This window comes from Lynx rufus, unplaced genomic scaffold (assembly GCF_022079265.1).
Source record: "Lynx rufus isolate CCGP_SWC_20201006 ecotype Redwood Valley unplaced genomic scaffold, mLynRuf1.p SCAF_13, whole genome shotgun sequence".
Classification (NCBI taxonomy): domain Eukaryota; kingdom Metazoa; phylum Chordata; class Mammalia; order Carnivora; family Felidae; genus Lynx; species Lynx rufus.
In genome coordinates, this window is record NW_025814827.1 from 12,687,837 (window position 1) to 12,704,113 (window position 16,277).

At 36.7% G+C, this 16,277-nt stretch overlaps 1 protein-coding gene across 11 annotated transcripts in view; it reads left to right on the forward strand.

The window, feature by feature from the left end:
- Window positions 1-16,277, forward strand: part of HERC1 (HECT and RLD domain containing E3 ubiquitin protein ligase family member 1) — a 194,808-nt gene that overhangs the window by 131,557 nt on the left and 46,974 nt on the right. For 10 of the 11 annotated variants that reach the window (XM_047074980.1, XM_047074983.1, XM_047074989.1 and 7 more), the window contains exons 37-42: window positions 1,747-2,267; window positions 4,043-4,818; window positions 6,824-7,022; window positions 9,258-9,418; window positions 15,243-15,359; window positions 15,561-15,792. In XM_047074980.1, coding sequence (XP_046930936.1) covers window positions 1,747-2,267; window positions 4,043-4,818; window positions 6,824-7,022; window positions 9,258-9,418; window positions 15,243-15,359; window positions 15,561-15,792 — 2,006 coding nt within the window. The remainder of the gene's footprint in view (window positions 1-1,746; window positions 2,268-4,042; window positions 4,819-6,823; window positions 7,023-9,257; window positions 9,419-15,242; window positions 15,360-15,560; window positions 15,793-16,277) is intronic. The other variant, XM_047074987.1, reaches the window with a different exon arrangement.

Below are 16,277 nucleotides of genomic sequence, written 5' to 3' on the forward strand. Positions count from 1 at the left end.
AACTTCAAACATTTATACTTAAGTGTAAAGGATATTTGTCTTCTTTTAAATTAATATTTGTTAGGATCAGATAGAGTTTATAAATGGAATAAACTATTTCTACCATTAAAAGTACCTGTTCAGGTAATTTATTCTCCTAGAAAGTTAGATTACTTTTAGAAATTGCCTTTCCTCTTCATTAAGGCACTATTTGATATTCTGGCAATTTGAATGTAATGAGTCAACTTTCAATTATAGGAATCATAGGCGATAGTTTAGGAGTAATCTGGTTCATTGGCAGTTGTTCATTCGAGAAAGAGATCTAGAAATAATCTTAAATGTAATCAGATACCCTTAGCTGAATAATGACAGATCCAGTTGTGATATGGAACCTGAGGTTCATTCAGCTGAGGGGGTTCTTACACCTTATAGATGGTGTTAATTTGAACCCCAAACCTTCAGGAGGACAGTATTAAAGGGCTATACTCTCGCTAAAAACTTTTTTTTTTCTTCATCTAAAAGCCAAGAAGAGACAAACGTCTTTGTGGTCTCCCTGTTGCTTTCTTTTCTACCACATCCTTTCACTTGAGGATGAAGTGTGGCCTAGCTCTCGTCTCCAGAATTTCTAGTTCTTTTGTAGTAGAAAGTTTTCACACTGTCATATATCTATATTGGAAGTGCTGAACTTGATCGGTCCTACCTATGAAAGTTACCTTTTATTCTGTGCTTTTAAATGTGTTTTTAAAATTTTCAAGGTCATGTAATTTTAAGCTAGCATTTTATAAGTGAAGGGAGCTGCCTCCTGAGTAGGTAGTCAGCAAAACTGGGGATGAAGTTCAGAGACAGCCCAGTACCTGCAGTCATCCCTTTCCTTGATGATATTCTTGCAGCCCAAAATAGTCTCTGCTATCACCTGGTTAGAGTGATGGCCTATTGCTCCCCAACATCTATGAACCTTGAAGGAATTAATTCACCTGTACACTGTGTCGGAATCAATTTATTCTGTCCAGAAGCCTTTTCTGATAAGTTTCACAGTCTCTGATGAAAACAATATTAATGGTAGTTAACCTCTTTTTGAACATTTACTATGTATCTGGCACTGTAGTAATAAGCAGTTTAAGTACATCGTCTCAATCTTTAACCATAAGAGACAGTTACTATTATTAGTGCAATTTTTTTCAGATGAAAAAACTGAGGTTTAGTGAGATTAAATAATTTCCTAAGATTGTGCAGAATTAAGATCTGGATCCAAATCTTGCTCTTCTTTTAATTTAACCTCAGTGTCTTATTTGAAATGTGTGTAGGTTGGGAATATCCCAGATATCTAGACTTAACAATTTTATCTTTGTAGCCGTTGAACAGTGTAAGATGCTCTGAGGACTTGTCTTGAGGATAAGAATGACTAGATTCTCAAGGCTTTTTTGTTGTTGGGGGGGGGGGGGCAGGGTAGGAAGTAAATTGAGCCAGTCACGTACACCTTAGTCTATATCCACCTTTTGGGTGGCTGCAACAGCTCTAATACTCACAGGCTGCAGGAGGAAGTTTAAATAATGGGGCACCTTGTTTCAGAGGACCATACTGCTCCTAACTTTAGTAAATTTGTAATATTTGCTCACTCTTTACCAGCAGCCAGTGGTATAAATACGCATATATATTAGGAGACCAAACACTAGTTCAACATAGGATTACATGTACTAGAATGTATAGTGACTAATGGTTTATAAGAACTATTAATCACACATTTGCCGCCTTCTTTTTTTCTTATAGGTGAAAATTTGTGATATGCAAATGCGTGGGACACCACGAGACTTACTTCCAGGAGACCCTATTTGTAGTCCAGTAGCAGCAGTGCTGGCGGAGGCCACTATTCAGCTTATCCGTATCCTTCACAGAACAGACCGTTGGACTTACTGCATTAACAAAAAAATGATGGAAAGGCTGCATAAAATTAAGATATGTATTAAAGAGTCAGGTCAGAAGCTAAAGAAAAGCCGCTCGGTTCAAAGCCGAGAGGAAAATGAAATGAGAGAGGAGAAGGAAAGCAAAGAGGAAGAGAAAGGTAAACATAATAGACATGGCCTTGCTGACCTCTCAGAGCCGCAGCTGAGGACCCTTTGCATAGAGGTGTGGCCTGTGCTGGCAGTGATAGGAGGAGTTGATGCTGGTCTTAGAGTTGGAGGTCGGTGTGTTCACAAGCAAACTGGGCGCCATGCCACGCTGCTGGGAGTGGTCAAAGAGGGCAGCACGTCTGCTAAGGTCCAATGGGATGAAGCAGAAATTACCATCAGGTATGATCTGTTGAGTTACACTTTTAGCAAACGAGTATTTAATGGTGAAATGGGCCATTGCCTATGGACAGTGAGTAACTGTGTTTTAGGTGAGCCAGTTTTTAAAATAAGTTTTTTTCATACAGTTGGGTATGAGTAATTTGATTTCATAAAGGAATATATCTCAAACCCATGTTCCCTGGAATACTAGTAGTTAATAAAATATATGGTGTTTTGTTTTGTTTTGTTTGTTTTGTTTTGTGAAGAAATGGTAAGCTCACTAATTTAGGTTTAACTGGGATCCGTCTTTATTTTTCATTTGGCTACTTGCTTTTTGATCATTTCCATTACATACCGGGATAGAAAAAAGCCAGCCAGCAGATTTGTCAGTTACATTTTGTGTAGGTGGGCTTTGAGTGTAGGCAGAAACATTTGAGTGACTAAAATTAAGTTTGGGATTAACTGTGATATAAGTACTCTTACTTTTTTTTTTTTTTTAAGCACATACTTCTGTCCCTTCAGTGTGCACTATTTTGGATAGATAATGGAAATTACGTTTATTTAACACAAATGATATACTTAAACGCATTTAGACATGTTTGCAGTCAGATAGGATTTGTGAGAAAAAGAAACTTCGTATGTTTCAAAGGAAATACGTCATGTATCTTCTTTGAAAATGTGGATTTATTAATTATAATATGTAACTGTTCATTATATTGCCTAAAGTGATTGCTTAATAGTGTTAATATGACATGGGACAATATCTAAAACAGCGGTTCATAAGATTTCTTTGGAGGCAGTGCTGTTTTAGAATGTAACAATAGCTATAGATTCTCTCAGCTGAAAATAACACATGTGTAACCTTTATACACAATTTTAGGAGTTAATGGACCCTACTTTACCCCATTCCACCAAGCTAAGAAACCAATGAAAATTTTACAGTGTTACATGAAAGTATTTACCTTTTCTTTTATTCTTTGCCTTGTTTCAGAAAGGATTTATGATTCCTTATTAAAATGCAAATGTAACATAGCAGAATAATCAAAACAAATAAGGAAATAAGACAAAGGGAAAATAAAGATTAAGGTTAAGCTAAAATTAAGATTTAGGTTAATATAACAAATTTATGCCACCAAACTTTAGATGCTTGCTAAAGCTGTTACATTTTTTGTGTACTTACATTTTTAAACTTCAGTAAATTTTTGCCAAATATCAGGAAGTGTGTGATCCTATTTTTGCTTAAACTACAAATTAGAGGCATTAATTGAAGACTACAAAGTTATGTTTTAAATGGAAATAAAGTCTTCTCTGAAATAGGTTATAGTCATTACGCACATAATAAGTAAAATTTATTATACAAACTTTCCACATAGCTTATATCAGGGATAGACAGACTACATCTGGCCCACCTCTTATGTTTGTAAATAATGTTACACAGCCACACACATTCATTTAGGTATTCAGTGACTGCTTTCATACTATGATGGCAGGGTTGAAAGCTATATTTACTATTTGGCTCTCTTACAGAAATTTTGCTAATTCCTGGCTTGCATTGTAGTAACAATATTCTGATTTGAAAGTACATGCACATCTCATTGCTTTTGCATTTAGCATCACATCTCCCTATTTTCTCATAATAGATTTATTTTTCTCTTTGTAATGATTTCTCTAGTTTGTGTAAATTATGCTTTGTACTGTGTACATGATACATCTTATTTGTTTACATTATTTTCTGTACCTTCCTCCCGTCTATCCCTCACTTGCTTCTTCCTGTGTCATTCTGATCTTTATTAAAGCTTCCCAACTTTTTGGTCGCCTAGTGATACTCCATTGTATAATCTGGAGCCCTGTGAACCATTGCCTTTTGATGTGGCGCGATTCCGAGGTCTGACGGCTTCTGTGTTGCTGGACCTCACATATCTGACTGGTATTCATGAAGACATGGGCAAACAGAGCACCAAGCGACATGAAAAGAAACACCGACATGAGTCTGAGGAGAAAGGAGATGTTGAGCAGAAAACCGAGAGTGAATCTGCTTTAGATACGCGAACAGGCTTAACATCCGATGATGTCAAAAATCAGGGTACCACAGCCTCCAAATCCGAAAACGAAATAGCTTCATTTTCTTTAGACCCAACACTGCCAAGTGTGGAATCCCAACATCAGATAACAGAAGGAAAAAGAAAAAATCACGAACACATATCCAAAAACCATGACATAGCCCAATCAGAAATCAGAGCAGTCCAACTGTCCTATCTCTACCTCGGTGCTATGAAATCACTTAGTGCTCTTCTTGGCTGTAGTAAATATGCTGAGCTGTTGCTGATACCAAAAGTTCTGGCTGAAAATGGCCATAACTCAGACTGTGCAAGCTCTCCAGTTGTTCATGAAGATGTGGAGATGCGAGCAGCCTTGCAGTTCCTGATGCGACACATGGTGAAGCGAGCCGTCATGCGGTCGCCCATAAAGAGAGCATTGGGATTAGCTGATCTGGAACGAGCTCAAGCCATGATCTACAAATTGGTGGTCCATGGGCTCCTGGAAGACCAGTTTGGGGGCAAAATTAAGCAAGGTATGTTATCTGCTTTTTCTTTTCCTTATGTGTTGTTGAAATTATTCATGTCAGATGTGATATATTCCATAAGTTATTCATCAAAAATTTTTTTGGCCACAGCAGTTTTCACATTGTTTTTCCTTTGCAAGGTAAACAGGTTTTTTTGTTTGTTTCTTTTATATTAATAATTATCTGTTTACCTATAATTTTCTATTTAAAACATATACAAGCACAGAACTTAATAATTATTACTACGTTTTGTAAAACTTAACTCATGCCACAAAAGATACTCAATAATTTATTGATCTGATTCAAAACATATATAGTATATATACTGATATCTTCTCAGAGACATTTAAAGTATTACTTTTATAGATTCTGTATTGTAGGGAAAAAAAGCCCTTATTTTATCTTTATCTTCACCTTTTGGAATATGAATTCTGAGATAAAAATGAAGTTTATTCAGTAAATATTTACTGAGTCCCTGTTATATGCCAGGTACTCTTCTTGGTTCTTGGAAAGTCAGCAGTGAACAGAGTCCCTTGCCTTCATGGAATTTCTTTTCCTTTTTTCTTTTTTCCCTTCCTCTTCCTCCTACCTTCCCTTTTTCCTCACTCCCTTTCTTCCTTTCATAGATTAAATGGTAGATAGGCAGAAGGAAGTACATGTTGCATATAAATAGTATTAAGATCATGATTATGTAGGTATGTGGCCATTTAGCAACCCCAATAGAATTAGCTGTCTTTGTGGTAACTGCTATCTTGATATTCTCTTTATTTGTAAGCTCCCTCACCAGATAAGAAAAAAAATTATAAATACTTTGTAAGCTCTTAGACATTTTAATTAATTTTTTAGTTCTTGGGAGTAGTTTATTTTGTGAGACATTGTCCTTTTTAGAGCATGGGGTTTCTATCTAGATTTGTATTATATTTACATGTATTACTTGTATTTACATGTCTTCATCTTTGCCTATGTAAAGTCTAAAGATAGGCACATCAAAATCAAAGTGCTAAGAAAATACAGTTTTTTAAAAAATTTATTGTTTTTTTACTTGAGAGCAAGAGAGAGCACATAGGGAGAGAGAGAGAGAGAAACTCAGGCAGGCTCCATACTCAGTGCAGAGCCTGATGTGGGGCTCGATCCCACAACTCTGTGATTGTGACCTGAGCTGAAATCAAGAGTCGAACACTCAACTGACTTTGCCACCCAGACGCCCAGGAAACACAGCCGTTTTTTTAGTTTGTTTGTTTGTTTGTTTGTTTGTTTAGAGAGAGAGAGAGAGAGAGAGAGAAAGTCAGGGAGGGGCGGGGAGAGAGAATCCCAAGCAGGCTCTGTGCTGGCAGGATGGAGCCTGATTGCAGGGCTCAATTCCCTGAACTGTGAGATCCTGTCCTGAGCCGAAATCAAGAGTGGATACTTTAACTGAGCCACTCAGGTGCAACCAGGAAATAGAATTTTAATGATTAGATAGATAACCTTTAGAGAACCTCTAGTCAAATCATAAAAACAAAAGTGAGACTATTTTTGTTTTTATTTTTTTATTTTTTTTAAAGTTTATTTTGAGAGAGCACGCACGTGCAAGCCGGGGAGGGGCAGAGAGAGAGAGAGAGAGAGAGAGAGAGAGAGAGAGAGGAAATCCCAAGCAAGCTCCAAGCAATGAGCACAGAGCCCAATGCATGTCTTGATCTCAGGAATTGTGAGATCATGACTTGAGCAGAAATCAGGAGGTGGTCTCTTGACTGACTGAGCCACCCAGGTGACTTCTTTTTTGTTTTTAAGAGAACCTTCTTCTCTAAAAAAGAAAATTTATTACAAAAGTGTATTTATTAGTAGAGTCTGTAGTAAGGCTCTACAGTAGTGAATACAGGGTGTATATATGCAAGAACATTAAAAAAATATGTCATAGAAATTGGCACTTGGGAAATATATTTAGAAACTTTTCATATTGTAAGTTTTTCATTTATATGTCACTTGTGATAAAACAAATCCTTACTACTTTCTTAATATTTACCTTGGTTTATAGAGGTTGATCAACAAGCTGAAGAAAGTGACCAAGCCCAGCAGGCACAAACACCAGTTACCACTAGCCCATCAGCCTCGAGCACAACTTCCTTTATGAGCAGCTCGCTGGAAGACACCACGACTGCCACCACTCCAGTCACTGACACAGAAACAGTACCTGCATCTGAATCCCCAGGAGTGATGCCACTTAGTCTTCTCAGGTAGGGAAGTTGACCTTTAACATCTGCTGTATTGATGCCTATGATTCTGAACACGTGATTGTTCTGTCAGTGAAGAATGTGCCCAACTAAAGGCATTCTAGAGCTAGGAGGAACCTAAGAGATCATAAAGTCAAACCCATTTTGCTAAAGTTGGGAATGCCCCTCATAAGTTAAATAACTTGCACAAGTCTCATAGCCAGTCGAGGGGTGGTCTGGATTTATCACCCATGCCACCGACAGTCAGATAGTGTAGGAGTCTATCTCCTTATAATGATCTTTTCTTTTCTTTCAGCTAGGCTTTTGGATATTTTTTTCCTCAAAAAGTAAATGCTTGTATTGAATATTAGAGCCTCAAGATGGAGGTCACTTCCATGAAAATAATTTTCTCTAGTTATTTCCCTTTTAAGCATAATTTCTTAATTATACTTTCATTCTTACTGTAAGATCAAACAAGTCTACTTTTCAAATGAAAGAGCCTGTCTTACAATAGATACTTCTTCAGCCAACCATATTTTAGTAGGTTTGTAAATTCCAAATAATGTGTGAGTTTTCTTTTTGTTTCACTTTACCAGTTATATACACAAAATGAAAACTTCTAAGAGAAAATCATTAGGGAGCGACTATTTTGTGAGCTCCCTTAAGTAGGGCCTAAGTGAAATAAAGAGCAGTAGAATGGTTGGTCTCCCTTTTTCTTCTTTCTTTCCCCCCTTCCCATAATTGACAGGTTATTATCATTCCCATTGTGTAGACTGACATCTTAGAGAGTAGGAGAGGGGCTATTACTGTAATGCTTTTCAATTTTTGGTGTCCACAGGAGCCACCTGGGAGGCTTTTTAAGGCTCTGGGACTGTAAAGTATCCCCCTGTCTCATTCAGTAGGTCTGGTGGGGCACAGTTTGCATTCTAATTAAGGTTCCCCAGTGATTTTTTTTTTTTAATGTTTTTGAGAGAGAGTGCGCATGTGCGCATAAGCCAGAGGGGAGCCAAGAGAGAAGGTTGTCACAGATGATCTGATCCGAGAGTGGGCTCTGCGCTGAAAGCAGAGAGCCTGATGCGGGGCTTGAACTCATGAACTGAGAGATTATGACCTGAGTCATAAGGGACCTGACCGGACCCTTAATGCAGTAGTCTTTAGCTCACACAACTGAGTTACTGCTCTGGTCTTGGGCAGGAGGAGTAATAATCCTAGCAGCTACCATTGCCCAGTCCTCACATATCCTAACTCTCTCACTTGATAACAGTTCCACGGGGGTACTTCTCTTCAAGAAAGGAGGAAAAGAAGAATGATGGGATATTCTAATATGGTTTTTAATCCTTGTTGCCTTCCAAGCTGTGCAGTGTAGACATGGCATTCACTGGTAGAATAATATTCCCTTGCTCTCACAGGCATTCATAGACCTTGTGACTCCTCCTTTCTTCTCAGTCTTTGCCTGCTGTTGGCTGGGACTATATTAGAGCTGCTGTTGTCTCTGCCTGACTAAGCATCATTTAACACTAGAAAGATCAGGGAACAACTGCTGCCTGTGTGAATATCATGTATCAGTTATTTGACTGGGTAAACAGTATTTTTTGATGCTTAAAAGGTTATTTTGTTGGACAAATCTAAAGAGTAGATAGTCAATGAGGACCTTCCTGGATTTTATTCTTAAGCCAATGTGTGCCTTCTCAGCCTGAGGGGGCTGCCTCTCTTGTACCTTTCCCCCTCTACATGCCTGGCATACCGTTCATATGCTGTTTTTCAGTTGTGTTAAGTGACTGGGCAGTTCTCTTTTCTTTCCATAACTTACCTATAGTCTATTACTTTGAATACCTGTGAATAATTTCATGGCTAGCTAGTAAATTTATATTTGAAGTAACTGTAATTTAGCTATCTTTAAAATCCCTTATTCTTTAACTACTGTATACCTATCAAAATAACCCTGTCATCTTCTTATAGTAGAAGGAAAGCTCCATGAAAGCAGGGATATTTTAAAAATCTATTTTATTAATTGCTGCCTTCCCCTCACCTGCTATGTTGCTAGCATTTTGCCAAACAAATGGTAACATATTACTTTTATAGTAAATGTATCCTATGTGATAATGATTATTAAAATTGTTGGGAGTCTTTCTACCCTCCTCCATTAAACCATAGCTAACTTAAAGTTTTCCAGGTTGAATATTCTTCTATAAGAAGACTGTGATGTATGTATTATTTTCTAATTGGATTTTTATGCTAACCATTATTGTTTTCTTAAAGGCAAATGTTCTCTAGTTACCCAACTACCACTGTACTTCCCACACGTCGTGCACAGACTCCTCCAATATCATCGTTACCAACCTCTCCTTCTGATGAAGTAGGAAGAAGGCAAAGCTTAACTTCTCCTGATTCCCAGTCAGCAAGGCCAGCTAACCGCACAGGTGCGTGTGCTGTCATGCACTATGACACCCAAACCTCTTGGCATTCCTGATGTGTGGGACTTCATAACGTGGGCATTGTGTTTTTTCTCATTGAAGGTAAAACAGTGATTTTGATTAAGGGTGATCTGTCCTATCAAACTAAATTGTCTTCTCTATTTTGAAGCTGTAGATTCATTTATGGCTAGTTGGGAGAGAAAAGGTATGCTATACATCAGTCATACTAGACCCTTCTTATTTTCTGTTATAGGCATTTTTAGTGTTATGAATTTCCCTTCACCATTGCTTTTGCTGTAACCTCCACATTGTGAAATGCTGTGTTTCCATTTTCATTCAGTTTAAAGTACTAATTTACCATGGATATCTTCTTTGACAATTTTGGTCATTTAGAAGTATGTTATTTTGTTTCCAGATCTTTAGGAATTTTCCAGATGTCTTTCTCTTACTAATTTCTAATTTCATTGTTATCAGAGAATGTATCTTGTATAATATGATTTTTTTTAAATTTACTGAGACTTATTTTATGGCCCAGAATATGGTCTGTTTTGGTTAATATTCCATGTGACTTGGAAAAAATGTGTATTATGCTATTGTTGAGTGGAGTGTTCTGTAAATGTTTGGTCAGTCAAGGTAGTTGATTGTTTTTTCAAGTCTTCTTTATCTCTACTGATAAAGAAGTATCAGTAAATATCAGTATTTGGTCTACTTACTGTATTAATTATTGATAGAGTAGTGTTGAAATCTCTGCCTGAAATTGTGGATTTGTTTATTTCTCCTTTCATTTATCAGTTTTTGTTTCATGTCTTTTAAAACTCTCTTTGGGTCCATAAATATTTAAGATTCTTATGTTTTCATAATGAATTGACCTCTTTGTCATTACCAAGTGACTCTCTTTACTCCTGGTAATATTCTTTGTCCTTAAATCTGCTTTATCTGATACAAATATATTAGTGTTAGGATGGTATGTTGTCTCCCATCATTTTTGCCTTTTACTTTTTTGTGTCTTTATATTTAAAAGGGGCTTTGTAAAGGCAGCCTATCATTGGGTCTTGCTTTTTTCATCCAACCTGGTATTCTCTATCTTTTAATTGGTGTGTGTAGACTGTTTACATTTAATGTGATAATTGGTAGGGTTGTGTTTAAAGTTACCATCTTTCTGTTCACGTTGTCTGTTCTTTCTCTTTTCCTTCTGTTGGTCTTTTTGTTAAATTCATATTTTATATTATTTCATTTTACCTCCTTTGTTGGCTTATCAGCTATATGTGTATTTTTAGAGATTATTTTCAGGTCTATAGTATACATTTTTAATTATTACAGGCTACTTTCAAGTACCACTTCATATATATTAAAAATTCTAACAATGGTATACTTTTATTTCCCCTTTCTTTCTTAGTCTTTGTACTTTTATCATACATTTAATATACACATAGGTTATAAAGCCCATAACATATTGTTATTATTTTTGTTGTAAACAGCCAGTTGTCTTTGCAAGAAATTTGAAATCTAAAGTATGTATTTTATATTTACCCACATATTTATCAGGTCTTAGATTCTTTATTTCTTTATGTAGTTCCCAATTTCCATATGGTATAATTTCCTTCTGCTTTCCCTTTAACATGTCTTGTAATCTGCTAGTGATGAATTCTTTTGGCTCTTGTATATCTAAAAGAGTGTATTTCACCTTCATTTTTGAAAAATATTTTCTCTGGGTATAGAATTCTAGATTCACGATTTTTTTTCTTTCAGTGCTTTAAGATCCTCTGCTGTCTTCTGGCTTGCATGATATCTTTTCTTTCATTCTAATCTTGATATAATATGCCTTTTTCTCTGGCTGCTTTTAAGATTTTTCTGTTTTATCACTAGGTTTAAGCAATTTTATTATGATCTGCCCTGATTTAGTTTTCTTGTGCTTGGGATTTATTGAGCTTGTTGGATCTGTGGATTTATAGTTTCATTAAATTTGGAAATTTTTAATTCATTATTTTTCAGATGTATTTCTGTTGTATAACTCCATTTCAGTGTCTATGGTTATGTGTATACAAGGCCACTTGAAGTCGTCCCACAGATCACTAATGCTTTGATTTTTTTTAATATCTTTTTATTTATTTTTTATTGTTTATTTAATGTCTGTTTCCATTTTGGATAGTTTTTATTGTTGTGTTTTCTGGTCATTAATCTTTTCTCCTGCAGAATCAGATTTGCTCTTAATCCCATCTAGTACTTTTCCATGCATACATTGTAAAGACAGTCTTCCATGTCTTTAACATGCTTATTAATCTTTTCTCTGCCTTATCAAATACATGGAATAACAGTCAGTTCTCACTATTAGGATAGTTATGTTCTTCTATAAAGTCACTGTGAACACTGAATTAGTGAAAAATGAACCATTACTCCTAAGGGAGAGATAAGGGTAGGTTTTTGTGAACTTCTGGTCACATTTTGTCAAGTATATAACCTTGTTTTATGTATGTTTCTATTTAAATACATTATATTTAATATATATTATTGATTCATTAGCATTGAACTCATGGCCAAGAGCACCATAACTCATGCCTGAATGAAATTTATGTGACACATACATTTTCTCCATAAGGCATATCGTAGCCTTCTTGGACTTAGAAACACTAGACAGGGGCTCCTGGTGGCTCAGTTGGTTAAGCCTCTGACTCTTGATTTCGGCTCAGGTCATGATCTCACAGTTCGTGAGATTGAGCCCCCAGCATTGGGCTCTGTACTGACACTGTGGAGCCTGCTTGTGGATTCTCTCCCCCTCTCTCTGCCTCTTCCCAGCTTGTATGCACACACTCTGTCTCTCTCTCAAAATAAATAAATAAACTTAAAAAAAAAAAAAAAACTAGCAGCATTTCAGCACTATGCTTCATGGCCATTTTAAATAGTGAAGTCACCAACAAAAAGCACAAAACTGCAAAACGCATGACACTAAATAGACCATGAAAAGGAGACTTGTTTACAGTCTCGGAGCTCAAACAAGAATGTAAGCATCACCTGTTATACCTCAGCTAGGAACCAGTGTGTCAGGAGATTGAAATGTTTTTGTCACTGTGTGCATGTAAATTACTGTGAAAGCACCACAAGTATTGATTTGGGAGTTACAAATTAACTTTAATGAGTAGATGAATTTGCAAATATGGAATGCACAAATAATGAACATCACCTTTATACCTGTTTAAATATCATTCTCTTCTTAGCACATATCTAATTTCTAGGTCTGTTTCTGTTGACTAATTTTTCTACTTATTTTGAATTATATTTTCTCGGGGTTTTTTTGAGGGGGGGATGTTTGGTAATTATATATTGGTTACTAGAGATTGTGAATTTTACCTTTTTGGGTGCTTGATAGTTTGTATTTATTTAAATATACTTTAACTTTGTTATAGGATACAGTTAAATTACTTGGAAATGATTTGATTCTTTCAAGCCTTCCTTTTAAGCTTTGTTAGGAGGGACCAGAACAGCCTTTAGCTTGGCTAAATTTTTCCCCACCACTGAACTAATACCTTTCTTAGTATTCTATCCAGTGCCTTGTGTATTGTAGTTCTTTCCTTCTGGTAACACAAATTCTTCCCAACCCTGTATGAGCCTCAAGGATTGTTCTGCCTGCTACTTTTTGGTAATTCCTTCCCTAGTTCTGGGTAGTTGCTGCATTAACATCAGCTGAAGACTTGAGGGAAAAAGAAGGACCTTCTGTACATTTCTGAATTTTGCTTTTTGTGCAGCTCTCTTCTTTCTGTACAGTTTTCTCCTTTCTGGTGTTCTACCCTGTGAATGCTAGCCATCTTGAATTCTTTACTTTCTTGTCCTCAATTCAGAGAGGCCGCTGAGTTTAGCTTGAATTTGCCCTCCCTGAACTGCAGCTTGGAAATTCTCTCCAGCAAATATGCTGAGGCAATTGTATACCTCGCCTCATTTGATTTCCTTCTCTCAGAGATCACTGTCCTACGTTGCCTGCCATCCAGTGTCTGCAGACCATCATTTGATATATTCCATCTGTTCTTTTAGTTGTTAAGGTGAGGGTAAATCCAGTCTCTGTTATTCTATCATGGCTAGAAGCAGAAGTCCAACAAATGTGTCAGGACTATTACCACTGTAGGAGTAGTGACATTTTTTAAGCAAAAATGAAAGTTGTCATTCTCCCTGCTTCCTTCTTCTTTCCTTCCTAATTGAATTCAAAAACCATTAAATGAGGCACAGGGCTTCTATCAGCACTGTCCACTGAAAGGACCTAGGAGCAGTGATGCCTTAGTAGCAATAAACACACCTAGTGCCAAGATCCTGTCTTCTAAATACCATTCTCTACTAAAAGAGAACCCTATCTCCTGGTAGAAATGGCTGATTTCAGGGTTAAGTATGAGATGAGCCTAGAATATCTTGTGCCAGAAAGTGATAAACTGCTCAGAGAATTATGGGCACATGCCTCCAGGATATAGAAACTAGATTGAAGGGACATTTACTAGCCAAATCTGGAATGTTTGGGGCATCAAAATAAATAATCATTGTTATAATAACATATAATAACCCACAAATACAATGAAAATCTCTACTGATGGAGAAAGGAGACTGATAAATCTGAAAGCAATGATGGAATTAGAAAATCCTGGGGCGCCTGGGTGGCGCAGTCGGTTAAGCGTCCGACTTCAGCCAGGTCACGATCTCGCGGTCCATGAGTTCGAGCCCCGCGTCAGGCTCTGGGCTGATGGCTCGGAGCCTGGAGCCTGTTTCCGATTCTGTGTCTCCCTCTCTCTCTGCCCCTCCCCCGTTCATGCTCTGTCTCTCTCTGTCCCAAAAATAAATAAACGTTGAAAAAAAAAATTTAAAAAAAGAAAATCCTCATTTGTCAACCATCATCATCATCATCATCATAATAAATAATTCAGCCAATAAACATTAATGGATGTTAGTGAGTCTCACTTTGATGAGGAATGGGCTATTTACACATAATTCCTCCCAACAAATATTTATTACAAAGGGAGAAAAAAAAAAGAGTACCTTTTTTAGTTAATCAGGAGATAAACTAGCAGATACCAGCTTAACTCAGGTGATCAAAGTTAGCATCACCAGCAATGGGACAAGTTGAAATCATGTACCATCTAGTAGAATGTAATGAGAAGAAGGCAGAATCAGTTTTGTATTCCTGCCAAAAAGCACGTGAAGAAACATCAGACAAACCCAAATTGAGGGACTTCCTATCATATAGCTGGCCTGTAATCTTAAAAGTATCAAAGTGATTGAAGGAGACTGAAAAGAGATCTGAAAACTAAATGGAAGGATGATAATCCTGGATTGGATCTTTTGCTGTAAAGAACATTATCAGGAGTTCTGGTGAAACTAGAATGAGATCTGGATTAGATAGATATTAACATTGTTAATTTCCAGACTTTGATACTATGTTATGCAAGACAGTGTCCTTATTTGTAGGAGTTAATTAACTGTTAGAGTATTCAAGGGAGTTGAAGCATCATGTCTGCTACTTACTCTCCAGTGGTTCATGGGTAAAAGAATTCTTTTGTACTATGCTTGCAAATTTCTGTTAAGTCTGAAATTTTTTGTAAGTTAGAAACTATTTCAGAGTAAGAAAACATTTAATATTTTTTTCAGCAGCTTTGTTTTATGTTAGCTTTATGAAAAACCTTAAAAAGCTGTAACAAAATCCCATTTAGTTCCACATTTAGTGAATTCTGAATAGAATAAAATTTCAATAAATGTAGACAGTATTAGGAAATTGGGGACTTAACAGTTACTATAAGGACACTTTTTACTCATAGTATGTGCTGATATTTAGGACTTTACTCTCTTTCTTTTGTTTCAGCCTTGTCAGACCCAAGCAGCAGACTCTCAACTTCTCCTCCTCCTCCAGCAATTGCAGTGCCCTTGCTGGAGATGGGGTTCTCTCTCCGGCAGATTGCCAAAGCCATGGAAGCCACAGGTAGGATAAGTTTTTATATATCAGTATATACATATAGGAGAAGCCCGATATTATAGAGGGTGACACATTGTTTTAAGAGACCGTAAAACTTTTTAATAGCAGATTTAGTTATAATGGTGTCATAGCAGACACTCTTAAATTGGTGCCATGAATAATTATGTTGCCCAAAATCAGTATCATACTTTTTTTTCACCTGTTCAGGTGCTCGAGGAGAGGCTGATGCCCAGAACATCACTGTCCTTGCCATGTGGATGATAGAGCACCCTGGGCATGAGGATGAGGAGGAACCGCAGCCAGGCAGCACAGCTGACTCAAGACACGGAGCAGCTGTCCTAGGCAGTGGTGGGAAGTCAAATGATCCCTGTTATTTGCAGTCACCAGGAGACATACCATCAGCTGATGCTGCTGAAATGGAAGAAGGCTTTAGTGAAAGGTGAGAGTCCGGTTTCCGTACTTGTTTTATGCGTTATAAATGGTGCTTCCAAGTGTCCCATTTATTTCCCTTCATAGATGCTTTTAATGGTTTGTAAAGCTGATAACTAGAGGTATATGAAAAGATGGACGTTTCGCTTACAAGTTTATGTTTCTGTGAAGCGTAAAAATGATATGACAAGTCTTGAATGGATGTTTTTGTAGAAAATAGGTAATAATTTTTACATGAAATAAAACTGAAAAGAAACAATTAAAACAAGTTTATTCTGAAATAAAATAAACATTCTGATAAAATAATTCTCCTTTATAAATGATATAGAATGTTCATTTTAATATTAGAAATTGATTTAATGGATTTGGTTACCAAGGCTTGTGTCTTATATGCAGACTTGTTTCTGACAATCTCAGTGGATATTTTCATAACTTTGAAATATGTTTCTTGTAGGCAGGGATTGTCATTTCATTTCAAATTTTAAGTGTTGAATC